The sequence below is a fragment of the Varroa destructor genome, unplaced genomic scaffold, assembly GCF_002443255.2.
Source record: "Varroa destructor unplaced genomic scaffold, Vdes_3.0 BEIS01000006.1, whole genome shotgun sequence".
Classification (NCBI taxonomy): Eukaryota; Metazoa; Arthropoda; class Arachnida; order Mesostigmata; family Varroidae; genus Varroa; species Varroa destructor.
In genome coordinates, this window is record NW_019211459.1 from 12,608,457 (window position 1) to 12,631,904 (window position 23,448).

Consider the following 23,448-nt stretch of genomic DNA (forward strand, 5'->3'; position numbering starts at 1 on the left):
GGTCCGTCCGTCCGTCGTCCGTCTGTCTGTCTGTCGGTCTGTCTGTCGGTCGGTCTGTCGGTCGGTCCGTCCGTCCGTCCGTCCGTCCGCCCGCCCGCCCGCCCGCCCGTCCGCCCGCCCGTCCGCCCGCCCGTCCGTCCGGTCCGTCCGTCCGTCCGTCCGTCCGTCTGTCTGTCTGTCTGTCTATCTATCTATCTATTTATTTATTTACTTATTTATTTATTTATCTATCTACCTACCTGCCTGCCTGTGTCTGTCTGTCTGTATGTTTGTCTGCCTGTCTGTCTATCTTTTTAGATTTTCTAGTTTTTTTTTTGTCTGCTTCAATTCAGCACTTATTTTGAACTTTAACACTTCACCTAATCACAAAAACAATCGGTAATGCTTAGCTCTGGCAGTGCCAAGCCACCGTTACCGCTAGTAATGGCACTCCTGCACCGCGCTATTTTATTCTAAACTCTGCACGGAAAATATCAAGCGTCGCTCGTCATTCGTCAATCCTCATAATCTTCAATAGGTGCGGTGGGTATAAACTTGTCGCTGTTCAGCTTTCTTAGAACTGTCTTCACAGCCTCTTCCTTATTTCGACGAGGGAACGAGGTATACCACCCAGTCTATAAGTATTATGCGGTGACATCAATTAGAACTCTCGGGGTGACCACGAACGAAATAGCAGACATGTCTTGCCTTATTTCACGTGGACTGTTGCTGTCAGCGCCAAAGATTTGCCACGTCTTGTTATATCTTTTCCAGAAACGTTCTGTTTTAGTTTGTTCACGCGCTGGACACGCACTTTTTTTTTATTTTCCTTCTGACGTGATCTTAGTCAGGTTTCTCTTTGCGTTCCCTTTATTTCCGTTTCACTTTTTTAGCCACTTTACTTTGCCGTGATGTCGTCTCACGACGAGATGCTCGCTACGACATATATCCTGAATAAATAACCACCGTCACAAACTCTGTTGTATAAATGGACTAGGACGAATTTTACTAGTAGAAAAATAGATAGATCCACAGGTCGTCACAAATACACACCAATTTCGTTTGCTACTTTAGTTTTTTGAACTGCCCTATAATGTTCGGTGATTTCAACTTTCGTTGTCATTCATCGTAGCGTTGTACAGAGTATCGGCCCCACTATCCAACTGATTGCTGCTTCGTTTACTCGCACTTATTTAGCGCACTACCAGGCTACACTACACTGCTACTCGGCTCTACAGGATTATCTCCACTCCTGAAGGAATGGGCTTTCACAGTCAGCACATAGACCGACACCGACAGTACGGACTACCAACACGTTCAAGCAACTCTATTTCACGCAGAGCCTATGTCAGCCTTCCGTTCTCGTAGTCAACTACTAGAGACCCGCAGCACTCCGAGTCTTTCATAATCGGCTGGCCGGCAGTTATCGTCGGGCGAGTCGCGTGCTGCTTCGGCCATACCGCGGATGACCCTCGCCGAATTGGGAGAGGGCAGATAATACAAATGCACGTATACTCAGCGGGCTTGGGTTTCCAGTGAGAGCTAATTCGTCGTCAACTCGCTAATACTGCCACTGCGACGGAGGAAATTCTGTGTTCTTTTCGGTCTGCCATTTGACTTGGGCGACAGACTGGGCCGTCGATTACAGGTGGCGAATTTCAGAAGAAATCTAGAGAAGTTCGTCGGCGCACAGCTAGATATGGACAAACTAATCCGCATAGCTCAGTCAGGGTACTGTGCCGCGAAGGTAGCAAGTAACCGTTGCATGCTTATCGTCCCGTTGAGTCTACTGTTGCTTTTGCTGGGAGCTGATCTGCGCCAAGGAGACTCGTTGCGGGTGATGAAAAGGGAGATTTCATAGATGCAGAAAGGCTGCACGCTGCGTAGCTATTGTAAGGATATGTTAGGGTTCCATTGTTGAATCGGTGTGGCCCTGTCGAAATGCCGTACTCGTCGCCACCGCGTTCGAGGCAGCTATTGCAGAAAGTTGGGCCGTCGAAAATCTTTGTTCTATCTGGCTGGAGTTGATTTTGAATGCGGATCGATGGTTCACGACCGTTGCAGTTTCGGAGTTCATAGTGATCTTTCGATTTTTCCGATTGATGTTATGTGATTGGAAAGAATAACTCTGACTAGATCTGAGCTAGAAATAGAGCAACGGTGACTACCCAAGTCAGTAAATTGTGGTGGCGGACAATTACATTTAGAGGATTGGCACTTCTTTTGAAGATGTTCTGATTGGTGAACCCAACCAGTCGGTTGTTAACGCCAATGCTAAGGGATATAGTAAAGTAGAAAAGGTAACGTGAAAAAGGATAAATTACGAAATTTGTATTATAAAGACCTGTACCTTCAATGCATAATAGTATTCGGCACGGTCAGCGAAGAAAACACCGCAACCAGCAAGTACAGTATAGGAGATAAATTAGCGCTAAGCGCCGTAAGTTCTCAAAAAGATGCGAAATAAATAAGAGGCAGGAATCCGTGTAAGACAAAATTTGGGCCTTTGGCTCTAACAACCTGGGGGCTAGTTCTACTGTACATTGAAACTAAGTACGATTATTATAGCCACGCGTCCCAGTTAGTTTGTATTTTTCGGGTATCTTTTTTCTGCTGCTGACGATTTCACAAGGATCAACGTTTAGATGTACGAATGTAAAGATCTACTTGGGGTGCGTCAATAGTGGGTTCATTTTTCTCGAGAAAAAATTCGTTTTTTGCTGTAGTGAGATTACATATCAGACTTAATAACTTGGAGTTAGTTAAAGTTCTTACAAGGTGAGTGCCCTGTAGACATTTATGGTCTCAAATGATCTCCTCGTTCGTGTCTGAGGTTATAATTTCAGCGCGAGTATGTATAAAGCAGGCGTTATTCTAAACTGTAAAAAGAACGAAAGCAATTTTCTTTTGGTTCCATCCGAACACCGCAGGATATTTATGCTATAAGATGTTTAATTTAGCACAATCAAAATATAAAATATTTCAAAAATATAAACTGTAATAGCTAGACTAGTTACCTGCTATAGTTGTGTTCAGTGTTGAAGCATGCAAAAAAGATATGGAACTTATTAGAGCTAATAGTTTGTAAAACTATCATATAGAAAAACGCAAGCAAGAGCGGCTGACACACCGCTTCGGATCAAACCGTGTTCTGACGCTGCATGCCCTAGTGCAAATAATCTTTTCAGGAACTATTGATTGAACACTGTATCAATACGAAATAAGACCGTATCAGTATTCTATTAAGCTCAGACCGAATGGTATGCTATTGATCAGAGAAACTGCAACAGAACATTCACCACTACAAGTGCACGGCTTGATTAGGATTAATTAGACCACATTAGGAGACACTCAAGGAAATTCTTCACATCGTAAACATAAAGCAGTAAACAGATGCTGGAGCTTCGTAACGATGCCAGCTAGAGAAACGCAAAGCCCTTGCAGATTAGGAGTGAGAAGAAGGCCAAGGACCTTGCATTGTCGTTCTTCACAGCACATCTGAATTGGATGGTGCTCAATCAATCGTCTGAAAATGCCCTCATTAACCCAAGCTGCAGCTATCTTTATCTTATGGCTCACGGTGAACGGCCCATCTAGTCTGGACGAAACTGAAACAAAGGCTTAACGGCTTTCATGAAAATACCGAAATGTATTGTAAAGCCGGACTTCTAAGGATTTTTTTTTCAGTTTGAAAACAATGTCTCAAGGTAGTTGTGAGTAATTGAAAAACGTACCTGAACTACATGACTAGGATCAGAGCTATTTTGATTGTTTCAGATCAATGGCTGTGAGGCTGGCCCCACAACGCCGAACATTTCCATTACATTTGTGCATATGGACACCCTTATGCCTGTCATTCAGCGGTTTCGCATGATTGAGAATCTTCGAACAACGGCCATCGTTGAACGTACTTTTAAATAAACGTTTAATAAATCTTCATCAATCATTTTTTACAATGTATTTTCGCCCAGAACAAGCATTTAAATTGGATTCAACAGAATTTCTGCCGATTTTTGCAACTATCATTTGTTTTTCTAAAAATGTATATCTGTTCTTGTTCTATAGCCAGCTTTGGACCGACATTTTCAGTAAAGCGTAACTTAATATGCCGTAGACTCTGTGCTAGGACACATGTTCCCATCTAGGCGCGAGATACTAGGCTATCAATAACAGTAAGGGTAAGTCAGCCGTGTTGGCGTTGGTGAATGAGATCGGTAACGATGCGATTTTGACATGAGCACACTAGGAACAGTAGGGCTGTCCACTGATTTTCTATGGACATATAGTGCTACTGAGATCATACCGGCTTCTCGTGGAATTGCTTATCTAATACACTTGATGTAACACGAACGCAAATAAATGATTTTAGTAAAAAGCTTCACATTATTTTATTAAAAATTGTGTCGGTTCCAATAGATATAGGGCAAGAACAAATGACAGGAAGACTGCCATAATTTTTCACTTAGTAATTTCCACAACATGCGCTGTTTTTGGGGTTGACAGCAAAAAATTACAGTTTGGCTGGTTTGCAGTTATTTATGTACATCTAGCAATTTCTTTAAACGGCGGTTAGTTTTGGGGGGATCCAGCATTCGTTGCTTCTATTTGAAGTATTTTCAATATTAATTAGAGTACACGTCCACCGACCAGATTACGCACCTGTCTGACTCGTTCCTACTACGGTTTGCAGTAGAATTCCCTGAAATGCTGATTCACATCTGAGATTTTACAAGTCTTAAGACCCAGTTTTTAGATTTTCAAGCTGATTTATACTTGCCGATGCCAATTTCGAGCTCACCAACCCCTAATGGATAGACAGAATTGTCCAAGTGAGAGCGCGGTGGGTAGATGCTACATGACAAATTGAGGAGTACGTAGTGGTCCAGCTCCGAAGCTGCGACACGTCGTTCCCTATTGGGAGTCAGTCGCGTTAAGTCATGCCTAATAGCTAAAGTATCGGACGTAAAATACGGAAGACGTTTTTTAGAATCATATCGTTAAGTAAAATGGTGTTCTAATAGCGCGAGGACACTGATAACAAATCTGTTCTCATGCTGGTTGAACGATACTCATGTGGTTCATGCTAAACAGACGCGTTAAATATGAAATTCGTAATGCGCAAGATATGGATGCCTACAGCGTGCTCTGAATATAAATATATTTCTCTTAAATAACCCTATTTTTAAGGTGTAAGTCATAAACAAGTAAACAGGATCATAATGTTTCGAATTCGATAGATCAGTCGTGCTCGACTATTCAAAATTATACGAGTCTCATCGTAAACGCTGCTATATTTACGATAAGAGGTGAGGAGCGCTTTCAAAAAAAGAATCTGAGATGCTCTCTCAGCCTCTTTCACAGCTCATACAGATGTCTCGTCAAATCGACAGTATATACAGAGTGGGTCAGCTATCCAAATAAGGGTAGTTCAAACACGCATGTAGCTATTAGATACACTACAGATTCCAAGAAAAGCCATCCTGGAAGTCGAGAGCAACCGAACCCGTCGCATAGGTAACATAGACGTGCAATGATTACTTATAATTGACACACACCCCTTATTAAAAGTTTTGTCTTTTATTCACGTTCAGGCTATAAAGGGTGGAAAACTCAAACGTTGAACCCCCCGTCGGGGAATCGAACCCCGATCTCCCGCGTGACAGGCGAGGATACTAACCTCTGTATTAACACGGACTACGACAATCAGCTCTGCGCGACGCGCCACCAAATAATAACTACAAGTAACTAAATAAATTTCTGAATAAAATAGCTCGATTCTTACTCTACCCAGACATGCAATGCAACGTCTGCATTGAAAACAAAACACCTGGCTATGTAAAAGTTTGCAATCCAATCTTTGGAAGTTAATTTCAAATACATGTAAACCTTATCATATTTGAGTAAAATGGATGACTTGGATAAAGTTTATACTTGAACGTTTCCAAAAAATGTCACCATTTAGCGCCGATATGATACTATAATTTCAAAAGATTCCGTCGAGCCGGATTTGAACCAGCGACCTAAGGATGGCTGCAATGTTCTACAGTCCTCCGCTCTACCAACTGAGCTATCGACGGTACGAGTAGAATAACCCTACTATATATATATATATCTATATATATTGGGAAGACTGTCGAGTTATTTATTATTGCGCGCACGGGTTGGCCCGCCATTTTCAGTACGGAAAAATAAGCAGCTTTTTCTTTAACGGAACGGTAGAATATATTGCGTCCTTTATGCAATTTGCAACTGATATACAATCTCTTTAAACTGGACGAACACCTTATTATTACCAAATATTTTTTTTGCCTCAAGATGACGGTCTTTGCTATTGTTGGTTTTCACACGGCCTCTAAAAAATCTGAGGAAGATTTCTATGAAACAAAGTCAAAGATTTAAACGGCTCAAAAAATGATCAAAAAGCCATTTTTAATACGCCTTGATCTTTGACATAAAAAAAATTTACGGCCTTTCTAGAGAAGAAAATCTCAATTGTCAATTATGTTATCCAGATAAGTTCCAAGGATTAGACTTTTTGGCAGTTCCTAGGCTTTTTTGCACCTCTTGGACATTTTTGGCCGTTCTGAGACGTTACGTTCTTAGGATTTTTGGCTTCTATCGGCCCAAAACTTAGTCTCGTTGTATGTAGCATATTTGAGCGTAGGGGAATGTACATTTACCAATCGTGCTAAGGATTACCATAAAAAAAAAAAAGCTATGAGTGAATTAAAAAATAATATTCTGAAAATAATTAACCAGTAGTTAGGTCCTCAATTCAGGCTGTAATGACAGTGAATAACTATAACTGTAAGGAATGACACTTGTAGTGCATGTAAGAAAATCATTAAAATATCTTTTTTTTTTTTTAAATTTAGATACATTCATAAAAACAAAACTATGAAAAAATCCCAATTTGAAGGCTGTGTCCTGTATATTTATGTGGTAGGCTAATCCGACGGGAGTTAGAATACTTTTGATCTACGTACCGTTAACAGACAAAACCTGGCTAGTAAATACCCCGGTCTATTATAAAGTTATGAGTGAAAAACCAGGTGATTTTTTTACTTTAGAAAAAATTATTTCAAAAATAAAAACATCTTTTAGTCTCAAGTATCAAATTTAGCGCTCCAGAAATTCATCGAAGATCGGTTAAGACATCAGGCAAGGAAGCTTTAAGCGGAAGCACTGTACGCGAATGGCGCAAACGTCCCACGAACGGAAATTGGGGTATTGAAAACTAAAGAAACGAAATTTTGCGACCCAAAGGATAAAGACGCATTGCCGCAATTGAGGAGGCTTTTCACGAAAGCAGAGCTTGAAGTCTAAGCTTTTGGCCAATACTGGCACTTCGTATGTGTCATATTATAGAATTATAATCCAGATACTCAAAATGTGACGATCGAACAGCTCGTCTTAATTAAATTAAAGACACGTTATGTATTCGATGTGGAATTCGCGAAACTTTAATCATCAGAAAATCGCCTGGAACTTACGGTGGTCGTAGACGAAACAGTTCGATTTCTACCGCCAACCAGACAGACAGAGACCAGTGGCGTCGCCCGAAGAGAAGCTGAGCTCGAACTTAATGTGATGGTATTATATGCAATGGACATCTGGAATAAGTACTACCATACGACGTTTGCCAAAAATTAATCAATGAATACTGCTTGTTATCTCGAATTTTTCAAAGGACGGTTTCCCGAACGATTGGTACGATAGCCGAAAGCACACAACCTGGTTACCTAACAACTCGGTTATACCTCATTGCCATGTCTCTGTTACCTTCTGGATTGAGCAAAAATATATTCAACGTTAGCCTTAACCTGCTTGTTCTCCTGATCTAAGTGCGCATCATTATAAGGCTTTCTATACCCTAAAAAAATAACTGGTGGGAAAGCGTATATCGCTATCCATTTACTTTGACAAGCCATAAATAAAGAATCTGCATAGAAATCACACGTAGGAACGTGAATGGAAAATATATGACTGTCCAGAACATGCTAGTGTGCTAGAAAAGTGTGCAAAAGATAAAAGAAAGTACCTCTAACATATTAAGCATCATCATTCTAGCACAAGTAGTTCAAAAGTTATTAAGTTTCAAACTACACTAGGTTCGGCTATAACAGCATAACAGATACGTACAATTTTCATCACATCTATCTAAGTAGAAAGAAATATGTAAACAAACACAGTAAAAATGGAGATTTAATGTTACATTTAGGATAAATGTATCCTAGTACCATTTCTATAATCCTATGGTTGTGCTAATGGATTCAATGCAATATTACACGCAAGTGACTATCGGTAAACCATCTTATCCAACGAAACGACAGTTTCTTATGACACGAGTGAATTATGTCGCACATGTGATTATACATTTATATAAAAGGATATTTTCTTAGATTCGGCCCCAACAAGGTTTTCGGATCAAGTCGCAAATTTCTCGCTCATCGCAAAAAGCTCCCTTTAACCAGTCACAACTTGTCGTTGAACATGTCCTATATAATGTATTAACATGTTTGACAATATATATCCACGGAGTTCGAAAACCAAGTTTCTAGCTATTCAGGACAAAAAACATACACAAATGGTTTGTATCAACAAGTTCTTGGAAACTACAATTTCAGAGCAAAGAAGGCCAAGCAGTGTTTCGAACGACGAGCGCCAGTTGTCACTCGACGACTGCCACCTGAAGTCGATGCCTATTCCCTTTTCGTTGTATCCTGTTGGATATATTTGCTTTACTTAATTGGATTTGTCATGAAGTATGTAGTGGTGTTGTTAGAGTTTGAGCCGGCTACCCTGGCGCTTTCAGTCAAAATTTCAACTGTTCAAGCCGACATAAACATAAACGTCAGCGGCAGACAATATTCACGAAGTCAAAGGAAACTGGAATGAGAGAAGTGGAGAACAACATCCTGTAAACAACAGTTTTTCACGCGCCATCTGTTAATTCTGCATTATTTTTTAAATTTTTTATAACAGTTTTATGCGAACAATGTTCTTTCTATGTGAACAGACCCTCGGAATAACCTCTTTCAAATATAACGTCAAAAATGTATCCCCTTCTACTTTAGGAATCTAACCGAAGCGGATCTTGCCAAACCTAACTGGAGTTTTTTTTAACTTATTTAACTATGAAACGGCATAGCTGCCACATCTGCAGTTGTCGACCTTGAGAATAGTTCTTCATATTCCTTAAATACATTATTTTTCCTTGATTATTTATCTTGATCTCTTTGATTTTGCTGAAAAACTAAAACTTGCCATCATCCTAACGCACCTTCCTCAAAGACTTCCATGATAGAAGCTCATATAATCGCATGTCCCACAAACCAAACGTTTCGTACTGATCATCTAGTTTGACTACTATGTGCTATTGTAGGTTTTATACGCCGATATTTCAACGTGGTTCTAAACAAAGGTTTATGGTGCATCATCAACCGATAATGGTGGACAGAAAACGCAGAGCAGAGTCCCCGTCGGAGCTTAGTGGGTCTTTGCTTGCTAATGTTAGACACGTTGTGGAACACCGGTGTAGACAGGCTTCGTTTTGTGCTGGAAGCCAGCCAACCGTTTGATAGATTGCCTAACGATGATACCAGAAGTAAAACTCGAAACATAGAAATTCAGCAAAAGTAAATTCGACTTTGGAAGCACGCCATCATCACTAAAATGAAACCCGCGCCATATGCGACGCCTTTGAAGTCACCAGCCCGTCTCCGATACCCTAATAAGTGGCAGGCCGAAAACGGCTACCTATCAGAAGATAACAAATGTTAGAAAGTTATTTATTAAGAACTCCGAGAAATTCACAGGAAGAATTTCTCCCGAGCTAGATATAGCCCAGGGATCTTTGAGGCGTATAACGCAAAAATTAGTTTTGAGAATGTATCAGCTGACATTGCTTCATGATTTGCTGTATGCACATTTGTTTTGAATAAAAAAAGATCGCAGAATTATAGTGTGTTTGATACGGTACTTTTTTCGTGCAGTTATGTTAGGTTCTATTCGTTATATATGGAATCACTCCAAACATTTACCATGAGAAATTACTATGGGGTTTATCTAGAAGGGGTCCACGTCATGACTGAGGCCGCTTCAGTTTCCCGCTGAAATTTGTGAAAACAGGGCTTGTAGTGTGGACTGACAGTCCCGATGTAAAATACTATATGCGATCTTTCTTTTCATCGATGGTTGGCTATTTTCATTGCTATTTCTGTTGCTTCAGATAAGAGATAAGGACTTACAATGTATGTACTCCCTATGACCAAAGAAACGTGCAGGATGTGTTGCTTGTTACACTACTTACGCCGGCCACCTCGATCCACGTCTTCTTGTTATGGTTACGGCCTTTGCTGCCACTATTGTGCTACAGTAGGACGAAGAAACCAAGAGACTTTTTAAAAGAAAATCTCTTTAATGGTTAAATTGAGCACGCATCAGTATGAGACTAATATATTAAATATATCGCATAGATGGTGCGATCTGATGAAGCTCATTTCAAATTCTCAGGTGCTCAAAATCGATGATATAATGCCTATTGGGCAACAAAAAATCCTCATCAGAGTAGTGAAGGTTAGAGCAGCAGCTGAATTGGCCGAAATCAATCGCTGTCATTTCACCAGTTGTTGGCTATGTTTCTTTTTCTTGCAGTATTTACGATTTGCACCTGAGTGCGCTACCAGACATCATTCTGTCACCATTTAGACTGCAATACGGTAGCTTGTCTCTTTTTTTCTAACTAGTCGAAGCGCTACTGCGTTGCGCATCAAACGTGTTCAAATTCCTGGACGAAGTTGCCAAATAGATAAATAGATCAACGAGGTTTACTGGAATAGCTGCCGCGATTATCGGATCGCACGTCAATGGACTTTCGCGGCTCCTAAAGTCTGGTTACTGCTAAGCTCTTTGCGTAGAAATCATTGATCGTAGACATGACGCAAGTGTTCGTTTAAATCTAAAAAGCAGACCGCAGAAATGTATAAATAGTGAAAAGCGTTAAATTGAGTAGTTATAACGCAATGTCAAGATTGCCCTGCTACAATTATCTTACGCAGTTAAATATGGTTTTTATTCCACTTATTCACGTATCTTTTACTACTGTAACAAATGTAACGTAAAACTCTCCAACTAAGACTTTTGCCTCACCCTATCCATATGTATTTGTGCAATGATGCGCATTAGAGTTCTCCTCGAGTTCAATAAATAACCATTATCAAGAAAAGCAGGCAGTCGTAAATATTTTAATGAATGATAAGCCTAGCTCACTATGGTTAGGTAAACCTTTGTACATTTTGTCAAAAGCTTATTTATGGGCCAATGGTGTTCAATCACAGATTATAAACACCAGACCGCTTAAAAACTTTTCTAAAAATGAACAAATTTGCACTATACTATATACATGAATATATGTACGCTTGTTTTTAATGCAGCCGGATGAGTGCCTTATACTACTCATTCATCAGGCACTGTTGAGCATCGAACGCAAGCTAAGCAATAGACGAAATTCAGGTAGAAAAATGTTAATTTATTTCATCTTGTTGCTACCTTTATCTATTTGGTTTCATTATTTTATTACGCTTTTGGTTTTTCATATAGCGTTATCGATCTGGTATACGCATTCTACGGTGCCAGTGTTCTTCTAAAATTTATTTTCTATACATGATTGCGTTTCGGCCGCCCAGTCGTTGGCTCAGCCGAATCAGGAAGTTATTTTTCCTCCTCATACCGCCATGGCCTAGCCATGACCGTTCGAAGACGTCATTTATTTAACGCGGCAATGAATGACCATTTCTTTCCATTATTCGCAGGGCCATACGCCTATTAATAGTATGTGGCCTACAGCACGCGGTGCTCCACCTTTTTCAAAAAAAGTCGCTCCACTAAACCAGTTCTCTTCCGGCGATTCTATGACAACCTTACACATATACGTAACTTCTAGATAAAAAGCCCTGAACTCCGCAGACACAGTGACCATTAGTATTATTCTTAAACTCGTTATCCTCTGATTGATAAAATTTATGTTACTTAAAGCGCAGAGCACGCTTTGCGTGCAATTCGTCCGTATTTGCCTGTGACGTAACCTAAGACCTGGTGCGATATAAATACAATCTGTTGTTCCACTAAAATGTTTTCCTTTAAAGCATAAGACACTTAAATAAGTACAAAATACTTCTATAGCTGTTGCCTGGACGTTATAATCTTTGACTGTTTGGTTTGAAGTAGTTTGTCTGTAACAGAGCATTTTGTGCAAGAATGTTCGTTTTTTGTTAGAATTCGCAGCAGCAGCATAGACCTATTTAGGTCGGTCTAAACAATAATAATTTGTCCGCAGTTTTTCGTCTTATTATTAACCTTCATATGCCTTTATTCACTTTTTATTAATCATCTTCCTATACAATTAGCAAATAATTACTTTACGGAATTTGTGTTAAAAACAGATTGTTTCAGCACTCTAGAAGTAGCGAATTTATGCGGATACTAGGGTGTTCACTAAACTTCTTTGTTATTAATTCATTTGTTAATTATTTGTTTACCTGAATGTTACCAGAATAAATGATCGTGGCTGAATTGCTTACGACGCGCAATAATCACAGTTACAGCGTCTATTTCCTCACCGCCGAAATTTGCGAAGATTCGGCCTGCATTGCGGAGTGTTAGCTAGTCACCGGAATTGCGGTTCAAGGAATTTGCAACCGCAATTTGTACATTTACTAAAAAACATTGTCGCCATCGAGAAACTTGTGACCCGGTATGAGTTTCACGCGCCGTAAATTCCAAACTACCAGGAAATTCGGTCTATCTATGCGCAATGATTAAAACACCGCTCGAAGATCTTTAGTTCAAGAAAGAATAAATCATTTTGATTCGGTAGAGATAAAAAGATCTATGTCAAAGGCAGTGTAGAAAGAACAAGTATGTATGGATTAAAACACGTGCAGCAGCGCGGACCTAAATTTTTGTCGAAATCTCACTACGACAGTGGACACCACGCAAAAGCTAACTGGAGATCTCTCAAGGGCTCAGCTTACTTCGTTTGAATGAGTCTTCCTCCATGAACCGGACAGCAGCGGCTGTCTTAGCCGTTTTGGCCATAATATGTGTGCATTTAATAGAGACATGTGAGATGATGTAGATTTGAATCAAAACGTAGGTATCGTTCGGTCTGAAGCAACGTTGTACGGCAGCACCGGAAACGTGGATGGTTTGTATATATATATATATATATATATATATATATAGTTTGGCTTCGTCGTTTATCCTCATTCTTATCCTTATTGTCGTCGCCACTAGAAAGGAAATTGCTACAATGACTGCTAAACGCGTTGCTTGACATTAAAGGTCTAGATCGGTCTTAAAAATGCTAACAGTACTTTAATTCAACAATAATATGTGTATGCGCTAAGATACTTCGACACTAATCATTAAACATGGAAACAATGTTCTAATTATTGGACTCACCGGCTCATTCCTCTGTCCTAATTCAGGTCCGTATTATTACCAGAACACACCAAGATGGGATAAATCCCTCAATTCTTGACTTCCTCAGCAAATTCATTGTGCACCATTACTAATTGCGAGTGACCGTAATGAAGTAATAGGAAACTCGTTCTACTGTTGTGGCCTAAAAAATCTGTATCTCGTATATTGGAAACAAGATTCAATATGAGCAGCTCTAATGCAATATGTTACCAATTTGTTGAATATTTCAGTGTTTGTGATTTCTAAGCGCCGGGCATACCCGCAAGAACACGTCATTTGCCTCTCCCTACGAGGCATGTGAAGATCATGATTTTTGCAATTTTATCAACAATTGGAAGTACTATTGGATTTGATATATAAAATTGCTTAGTTGGACTAGTTGTACGACGTTTAATTTGTACCTGCGTGTCCTCTGCCTACCCCTGTAATCTTCTCTGCCGGTTATATGCAGGTTCAGGAAGCTGCAGATGTCCTCTCAGATCGCATTCGAGATTATAAGAGTAGCACATAGTGCCATTTGTTATAACTATTATTATAACTAGTCATAAAGCATTAATGACATTTACCTCTCTCGCCCTCTCCCTCTGGCATATTTATTCCCCTTTTTGATCTCGTATCATCGTTTCATTTTTATATTATTTATTTTTTTTTTTTATTTATCGGCTAAAGACCAGCATCGTTGTCGTTGTATTATTGTCATGGACGACAGTAAGGGACGTGTTGGTAAATAACATGTGAACACATTATTCACAGGTTATGACGCATGCGAATCGTGTCTCTTTTTTGCTAAGACGGACACCTATTTACCCTGCCCTCAGCTTCTCCAAGAAAAAAAATTGACTTTTTTCTTATTTAAAAAATAGTACTACTAGCAGTAATTGTACAACTAATAATAGAGTATGCAGCATGCATACCTGTGGACCATCCGAAGTATGTGATTATCTACGTGTTTGTTTTGTTTAAAAAAGAAAAAGCATAGTAATGCCTTTGCTCAATTAGGCGCAAAATCTTTGTGGTCTGCCATTTCCCCGTCGAATACTTATTTGTGTTGCGCCACTCACGCATTGCATTACCTGCTAAAATAATATTGCACCGCATCGAATCACTGATACAAATAAACGATGTTATTATGGTCAGAAGGTCAAACGCTGCACGCTCTACTTTGCGCCAAATGAACAACTAACCTTATTGAACTATATAACTATATCTATTTGCTTTACTTGTCTTTCTTCCTCCCACAGAAATCTGTTCGAATCACCTCACTATAACAAACTTTATATTTCCCGATTTTTCTTATTCGAACCTTCAGCAAACCGACTTAACAATAATTCACCCTAACAGTAAGAATAGTCTATTATTATTTCAAAAATAATTCTCATAATGTTTCCTATTTTCCCTTTCTTACATTTGTGGTATTGGTCTCTATCAAATTATACTATTATATTAAAGATTCTCATGCTGCCGTTGATGCTGCACTTGTTGTGGCGCGTGTTGTGGCGACCCAGCCTGGATAACTGGGAAGAGGAGAGCAGTGTTGTGTTGTGGGAGAAGGTTTGATGTCCCTCGCGGCCCGGACGAATCGGCACTGAAACAACAATGCACACCCACAACACAGCATCGAATATAATAATTACGGCTACAGCCTACGACGACAATATTGCCACAACACACAGTGTTAAGGGTGGGTAATCGATAGGTAAATCAATGTGGATAATACGCAAAACATTATAGGTTAGTAAGTTTACACGTTCTTATTTTCTATAGAGGCTCTTTACCACAGTAATCGTGACAACGTCAACAAACCACCACGCAATAGCAGCAGTACTAAGCAATGACGAACGGTAGAGACAGAAAATGGCCTAAACAACAAGAGTACCATAAGAACAGTTGCGTGTGATGGTATAACATAGTGAAATGTGAAGTCGTGGTAATGAAGGAAAAGCGACATTTTACCAAAACTAATGTCTTTGAGTATATATATACCACTAATATGTACAATAAAGGCATGCCAAGGAGGCGTATACAAATGGTGGACTGTACCTATTGAATTCCAAAGATATCAAAATAAAAGGCCGAAAGCTGGTGGGAAGTCTGTCATGTATTCGGCAATAGAGTGTTGACTTACTCGCTGGCTGAGTACCGGTTCCGAAAAAATGATCGAGTATTGAAGAAAGATGTTCATATAGTAGTAACCCTCTGACTATCTGAATTTTTCTCTAAAGTTCTCCAACATCACCGAAAGCGCCTCTCTAGAGTATAGACACCTGATATTTGAAATGATCACCCACTTATCTAATAATTTAAAGAAAGCTAATAACATTCCAATGAAGTAAAGATAATAATAAAGAGAAGATGCACTTACTAAATAACACAAACTTTATATGTCCAATATATAGACACATGATTATTATTAATATTATTATTCAATCATCATTATTATTATTATTATTACAGTACTGTACAGAACTACTTTCTACTGTCGTTTAATCTTACACCTGATTTGAGGCAATATTTAATGTGGTTCAAGTTTCCGGCACACACTTCACAAACTAAGCATGAAAAGAGTACATCAATACTATCAACTAGCATCAAACAACGTCAACTAGCTCTGACAAAGTGTCTAAGCTAGCTTACAGAACACATACGGATGATAGCTGATCTCAAAAGTCCTCGACAATTGTTATATTCACATTTGATTCTTTATTTAACGGGACCCGGGATCTGTTTGTGCTTTTTTCCTAAAAATTTAGTAAATTCTGAAACTATCGCCTGACTTGCATACGCTTTATTCTGCCGCCGAGATAGCTCAGTAACTGACACAAAAGGTTAGCCCGCAAAAGACACAGCTTATGTTGTTTTTGACAGGTGCTTCACCTTTGACACAGGATCTTGTCCACTTTGTTCACTGCTAATTTTTTGCTCTCTTTTTGCCACTTATGCAGACATTCAGCTCATATTTTTGTATTAAATATAATTTTATATAATATTATCATTAAATGTTTCTTCTTTCTTAGTTTGTTGTAGGTGTCGTACGCACTCGAGCAGTCCATAAAGATTTGCTGCAATACTCGAACCTCGGCCAGTATCAGCAGCAAATGAAAACTCGGGCCATTTCGTCTTTGTTACCAGTACATTGTCCAGCATAATATTATGCTTGTGGCCAAGCTCAATGGGTCTAAGCTTAGAAGAGAAAATCTAGCAATATCCGAGGTATTCTCCGTCATAGGCTTCGGGCGTTTATTTATAACAGATAATAAAGGAAGCGCGGTTTTTTAAAACCCTTGTGACGGTTTCTCACATTTTGTTAAGGTGCCCGCGTCTTTGGATGGGTTGAGTGTAGGACTAAAAACTTCAGTTCATGCAGCGGTCAGTGCATATGGAAGAGATGATGACGTCAGCGGGCAGAAAACCAGTGGTGGACGTTTGGTGCATAATAACAGGTCTGGTTCATGTTGGTGGGAGCAATTTTGAAGTGCTGACGATACAGAGATGGTTTATGGGAGATACCCGCCCCCCTCCCCTCCCCTGGCGCTAAGTCTCACTACTAGTCTCGCCGCGTTTAGTGTTAGTTCAACTTAGATTTCTCTGTGATGGTTCTATTGTAATTGTTGGTTTTTGTTGCTGTTGTTGACCTCACTTGCTAAGGAAGCTCGTTGCCGACTCTGGCTGCTGACGGGGCTTGTACTTCTGTTTGCCCACCGAGAACGGAATGTAACGATACTTGATCATGTGCTGAAATGAAAAAGTAGAAACCCAAAAAAAGGACAAGGCAGCATTTAGTACTGGATAGCCTAAGTAAAATGTATAAATGAATTAATTGACCAATGTTATCTATATGTCTACAAGTAGCACACATACATATAAATCGATTAAATTTTCATACAAAGATAGAAGTGGATCCGAATAATTTCAAAGATAGATTTTTACAATTTGTTTGTTAGTCTAGTAAGCTAAAGATTAATAAGTCTTATGCATTATATCTAGGAACGCGCTTTATTACGGTTAAAAAAACAATTGGTTTCAGTTCTGTGAAGCATGAGGCTTCAGTAAATTGCAGTTCAGGTTTGTTAAACCGAGCCATTACGCTCATGTCTGGCGGTGGGACTTTCTATAATCAGCTGCTGAATTTATATAACTAGTCATCAAGCAAGCAAATACCCTGGTCAGGGTACGTGAAGGCGACTTAATATCAATATTAGCTTTATTTAAGATAAACCTTATGACGTTTATTGCAGGTTTTGCTAATATGGTAATCAATAATTAAAACGATTTACTACCGTTTTACTATCGGTGACCCGCTTCCCGATGGCGGACTACTGTCCTTCAAGCAGTGGGAATCATTTCAATTTTTTTGCAATTAATAGTCCGTCTATAAAGATAGCTGAAGTTCGCACACTTGAACAGAAACCAGAACAGCATAAAAGATTTTTCCCAATTAAATTACACATTAGTTAGGCTCAATTACTTTAAGAGATATTGCAAATTCTGTCCCCGTATTATCGCAGAGAATAAAGTGTTTGCCTGCTAAACATAGGTACATGTGGTAGTTAAATTTGAATTCGGACATAGACACTTTTTCGCGCTGGTAGAAACCAGCCTCCTGAAATAATGCCGAACGGCTGAAGTACCGAACGCGAAATACGCAAAACACGCATCGCAAATATCTTTCTATTCGTGGTGCGTTATCATGTAGCACATAATCACAACAACCATCGCAAAGCCGGAATTATTGTTCTCATAATATGGACGACTAAAATACAACGCATAATTTGTGGTGCAGGCGAATGAGGTGCAAATATTTATATTTGCATTGCGATAAGTGCAGGTCGACTGCTACACATTGACATTATTGCTTACCTTTATCTGTTTCTTCATTGTCAATACAAATAAGGTGATGAAGTAAAGTAGAAGTATGGGCCAGAACACGGGAATGTTGAACGCCTCGAAGAAGGTACAAAAACTAGCGATGAGTGTCGCCTTCGTTGCCGAATACCAGAAATGAAATTCAGGTAGCCGACGAATAAAAGGACGAAACTCCTCATTGGTTCTTGTTGGTAAGCCCGGATCCCCGTCATCTATTCACGAAATATCAAAGAAACATTGAAGATATAATACTAAATAACTCCATAAATAATTCTATCATCATTGGTCTAAAATACTAAGTCAACGAAGATTAATTGTGCACTGTGTTTTATTGGGTATTATTACTGAGTACTGCCGCAGCTGAATAAATAATTTGTACCTGCGCGCATGTTGCTGGCAACTAAATTGTTTTCTTCTCCAAGCCTTGAGACACTTATAATCCTCCCAATATACACTACAAGATTATGATATACACATAGGACTTTACTGTGGGCTCAAGTCGAGTTGGTCAAGGGGATGAGTGACTTTATGCGGTCCACGTACCGTAGTCATCTGCTAGCGCTGGATCCATTTTAGGTGTAAGAAATGCGATGAACAGATTTAGATGATAAATTCCTAAAGCGTACGTTACGATGTACCAGCCCTGAAGCAAAAATATGCGCAACAAGAAGGCGACTATCAGGAGGACACAGAAGAACCATCTTCCCACAGCGTATGGTGTTACGAAATCTAGTATACGCTGATACCTCTGAAATAATCGTAATAGCAACGTCAGATTTCAACCTAGGCGAATTAGAGTAAAATCAAAACGGGTACTTATTAGTTGAAACATAGAAATCTTAATGAAAAGAGGAACAAATTGTATATACTACTATACGTACTAGCGATTTCGCCATTCATTTTCACATAGGCATTTAGGTAGAACGACGACTGAAATGAACTTCGGGTGCTTCTATACTGAAAAAAATTACATCTTGCATATGATCACGAACCGGTGATATACATTATCATGAGTGTGTTTACAATTGTACCTGTGCAAGGCCTCGAAAGAGCAGCGCGACTACTGGAGGCTGGGGCCTCGTAACATCGGCTGTATGTTCCATTCTGTTTCAAATCTGTTGAATTTTTTCACCAGTTGCTACCGTATGTTCTATCCGTTAGATCATACGCCTGTATGAAAGCCACAAAGAAATCAATGATAGCTTCTTAGTGAATAATCCTTTTAAAGTGAATCATTCCTAGCGTATCTGTCTGTATACAATATGTGCCCACTTGTATTTGAGCCAACCTGTTATTATTAGATACACCACAGTTATAACATAAAAAAGAAAAACAAACATAGCGACTCTTTTTGGATTCTCTTTGTTGCATGGTATAAAATTCAGGATGCTCCCAGAATTTTGCGTGGCAAAATGTGTGCCATTCGCTACTAAAACTAGATTCTGGGAAACCACATGAAAGACTTTTAGAAAGACAACTAACAATGCATACAGATGAAGCAGTTTCTGCAGAGCTTAAAAAACATGTCTTACCTGAGTACTAACGCAGCTTTTGATATGGCGGCAACAAACGTGAACATAAATATTTGTTTTTGATTTAAAAAAAACTCCAATTTTTAAAAAATCGGTTTTGCGCAATGAAGGTGCATCTGTTTCAGCCTAAAAATAACACACTGCGCTGCTTCAACATTCATTATTAATATTGTCAGAAAAGAAAATTATGAACGCTTAAATGGATGATCGCGGATTCTGCAACGTACGTGACTTTTCACTTTTGTCTTAAACGATGTGCCATAAGATAAAGCAGATTCCTACCTGAAAATTAGCGCTCGATTCAAAATAAATGCCTATGAGACCCCGCAATTCTAGAAAATATAAACTAAAAACAATTCTTTTAATGCCAATAAATTTCATCTAATGAGGATATAAGACACATTAATTGATAAATAGTCAACTGTGCAGTTTTACTTTGTCATCACTGAGTCTGTGGCAATTCAGCTAGCAAACAAATACGTAATTTACCAAGAAATAAAACATGAACACTTTCAAGGTTCCCTAAGAACGGAAAAACTTTGTAACTATATTATAGATTAGTTCTAGTTATTCCTCTGGTACCATGGAGATAACTTCAGTAATCACATATTTCAGCATTAAGCAAGCTCGGGCGCACAATTTGAAAAATCTATCGTTGGCAGTTGCCGGGATACATTTTAGCCCACTTCAATTGCACTGAAGTAGAACAGCACTAACATTTCAAGTATCCAGAACTGGTCACGCGGCCTGAGTCAGCGACCCACAACTTTTTCAGTCGGAGATTAGATCGCCCAAACAATTGCGCCGTACATATTATTCGTTTTCCACCAATGAAGCCTGAAGGAAAAGTACATTTTAATACAGCCACATTTGCAGAAGAATTAATACCACAATGGGAGCCAAAAATAACCAAATATATCAGAAAAATGGTCGTCATCCAATAGCAAGCCAATTAAAATTTACCCACTGTCTGCTGACCCAGCATCACTAGCAAAGTGCTATCAAATCCTGTCGATGCATTCGTTAACGAAACATTTCACACAGCAGCTGATCTACCAACATCCAATAATCTTCAAGAGCTTTTTGAAATCTAATAATCTTAATAACATTATACAAACTGAGAACAGGGTACAGCCAGGCTGCCTATACGGTGCCTGCCAAGGGCTTAAGAACCTGTTCAATCAACTTGGTGGAACACATTTGACAGAATTTCGAACGCGTTTCGAGTTTGTCATGAGTAGAGTCGGATAACAACATAATACGAACGACTGTCACCATAGGGAAAGATGTGGATCCGAATGTTTCGCCCCTATCACTAACCAGCAATCGTAGTACCATAGTCATAAAAATACACAAATAGCAAATGAGCCACAACGGGTGTAGCAGCAACTGAAATCCTACGGGAACAATCACATAAGCCGTCTGGCGTCTACAAAAACGCCACCCAACAATAGCAACGAGCAAGTAACATGCCTATTCCAAAACAGATCAAGTTACAGTAAACCCAAAATAATGCAACCGTGAGACATAACTCTGAGCATGAAACGCTGCTTCGAGGGGACAAAAGTTCGTGTAGGAAATTCTGCCCATATTGCCTGCTATCTGTTTAGCACAAATTTACATACTTGGCATCCGCTATTTCAGCCGGTAATTCTCGTTCTGATTTCCAATAGCGGTCCCCGTGATAGAGCAGTAGCAACCTGTTTTGCCTACTAAAGTTATAGATACATGAGGTAATCCAGGTTTGAAACCTTTCGTAGTCGCAGTTTTTTGTGCTGGAAGGCAGCCGTCTGAAGCGGTGTTTAGAGGCAGTAAAGCTGGGAACTTACAAGTTTCTAGTTACAGAATTCTTGAAAGTGAATGTAAAACTAAGCTCGCATGAGTTTGCGGTTGTGTATGGCACTTAATGACCCAAGCAGGTTGGGCTACAACTTTCAAAGCGAGCTTTTTCTTTTGAATTCGTTTGGTACTCCAGATGTTAACATATACTCTTTATCTATCCATAGATACTTCCCGTAGTTTTCTTAATCTTTCTACATCAATGTCATACTTACGTTCTGCGCGCGGTGATCGTAAATGTGTTACGAGGATAAACACGACGTCCACAGCTGATAACACCTTGATATGTTATACTATATTACACTCTTTATATATTCGCTTTTGTTCGAGTCAAGACTGTCCTGTGCTAGCGATAATTAGGGGACAAACATACGCATTCACACACACACGCATACCTCACTAACTGCGCTGACTACCAAACGTTTCTCGGCGAAAAAACGGACCAGTGACATGAATTCCAACTCGAATCAAATTCCAATTCACCATCTGCTTTTGAGAATCACTTGAGCCGACTACACTTGCATAGGGAGTTAACCTCTGATCCAGCACTTAGCGTTTTCTAATTTTTTCGCTGGCTCAAACTTGCCTACACTTGCAGCCAAAAACACTGCTCACCCCCCAAAAGCTTTGGTTTTTGTTTTCTTAAACCAATGGGACAGTCGTTATTTCTATAAGGGTAGCGACAGGCAATGTTTCTGTTTGAGGGATAGACAACTGAACCCGGTTGATTTGCACACCAACCACGGTCGCGGTGCAGCAGCCGGACTGCCACAGGGATAGGGACAACGAAGATAGTCGGAGAAGTCAAGTCGTTCTTCTCTTGAAGTCACTATCTGCGGTAATAGTACTAATACTGATAGTTTTATCTGTAGTTACAACTTCACACGAACGCCAGTCGTTGAATCCGTCAGGGCCAGCCACTTCACTTTTTTTTACTTTCAGTACGATCAGCTGCTTACTTTTGATAGCTGAGACAACACCTAAGGTTATGTGTTGATGTGTACACGGTGACTGGACTTTGGATGTCTGTTGGAGGTTAGTGCTGATGAAGGCACACCACTGGTGAGCAGTAATAGTCGTATACTGATCGAAACACACATATACAGAAAGCCACACTTCATATAGCTAGTTGCTCATTAGTGAGCCACGTACGAGAACCTACTTGACTGACTGCACAAAAGGTAAACAATAAAGGATGAATGCATTCGCCGGTCGAAAGTGCTGCCTGTCTAGGGGCGGGCGGTTGTTACGGGCAGCAAGTTGTCGCAGTAATAACAATCTCAATCAAAACAATGGCTAAGTATACGAGATTTTTTTTCTAAAAAAACACTGTGTAAGGTTGTTAGATGTTTCAAGAACCTCAACGCCTGGATCGACGCGGTACGCTTTTTATTGAAGCTGCAAAATAAGCTGGAAACTTGAAATAGAATACTTGCGATGATTTGTCACAGTATTCTCGATTAATGTGAAAGACTTTAGCGTATTATTTGACCCTGCAATCATTCTTGACTTCAATATATAGCATAGTATTAGCGAATGTATATTTGTTCGTACCTTAGTCTACTGTCTGTATCCAGATCCTGTTCCTGAAAGGAAATTACATGTCAAATAGCACCAAGCCAGCTATAAATCAACCTTTTTATTTCAAAATAATTAGGGCTAGAACAAAGTTCCCATTTATGATGGTATGAACCTTTTTAGCGATACTTTTGAACTTTCTAGAAAACATTAACAACGCCCTGTTGATAGG

At 39.5% G+C, this 23,448-nt stretch overlaps 2 protein-coding genes, 1 long non-coding RNA gene and 1 other non-coding gene across 9 annotated transcripts in view; 1 reads left to right on the forward strand and 3 right to left on the reverse strand.

The window, feature by feature from the left end:
• dally (division abnormally delayed protein) overlaps window positions 1-100 on the reverse strand; it is a 68,914-nt gene extending 68,814 nt beyond the window's left edge. For all 3 annotated transcript variants that reach the window (XM_022810954.2, XM_022810953.2, XM_022810952.2), the window contains exon 1: window positions 1-100. This exon is cut by the window's left edge and continues 645 nt beyond it. The gene's annotated coding sequence lies outside the window, so the exon portion shown is untranslated.
• The window catches only part of LOC147754873 (uncharacterized), an 8,852-nt gene extending 4,917 nt beyond the window's left edge, over window positions 1-3,935 (forward strand). For both annotated transcript variants that reach the window (XR_015330144.1, XR_015330145.1), the window contains one exon: window positions 3,757-3,935. This is a non-coding gene — a long non-coding RNA (uncharacterized LOC147754873). The remainder of the gene's footprint in view (window positions 1-3,756) is intronic.
• Window positions 3,936-5,971: 2,036 nt separating this feature from the next.
• TRNAY-GUA (transfer RNA tyrosine (anticodon GUA)) lies at window positions 5,972-6,056 on the reverse strand. Its single transcript is given in 2 exon segments — window positions 5,972-6,007; window positions 6,020-6,056. It is a non-coding gene; the product is annotated as a tRNA-Tyr (tRNA).
• Window positions 6,057-14,020: 7,964 nt separating this feature from the next.
• On the reverse strand, window positions 14,021-22,873 carry LOC111252971 (protein RER1). Of its 3 annotated transcripts, XM_022811689.2 has the most exons (7): window positions 21,914-22,873; window positions 20,577-20,696; window positions 19,359-19,497; window positions 18,871-19,075; window positions 18,322-18,539; window positions 17,102-17,196; window positions 14,021-15,049 (listed from the first exon to the last, which is right to left on the reverse strand). In XM_022811689.2, exons 3-7 carry the CDS (start codon window positions 19,428-19,430, stop codon window positions 14,908-14,910), a joined length of 732 nt encoding a protein of 243 aa, XP_022667424.1. In that variant the 5' UTR covers window positions 19,431-19,497; window positions 20,577-20,696; window positions 21,914-22,873; the 3' UTR covers window positions 14,021-14,907. The 3 variants fall into 3 exon arrangements, with proteins under 3 accessions (XP_022667424.1, XP_022667425.1, XP_022667423.1); XM_022811690.2 differs by lacking the exon at window positions 20,577-20,696 and having other exon boundaries at window positions 22,094-22,873; XM_022811688.2 differs by lacking the exon at window positions 20,577-20,696.
• Between the last annotated feature and the right edge of the window lie 575 nt (window positions 22,874-23,448).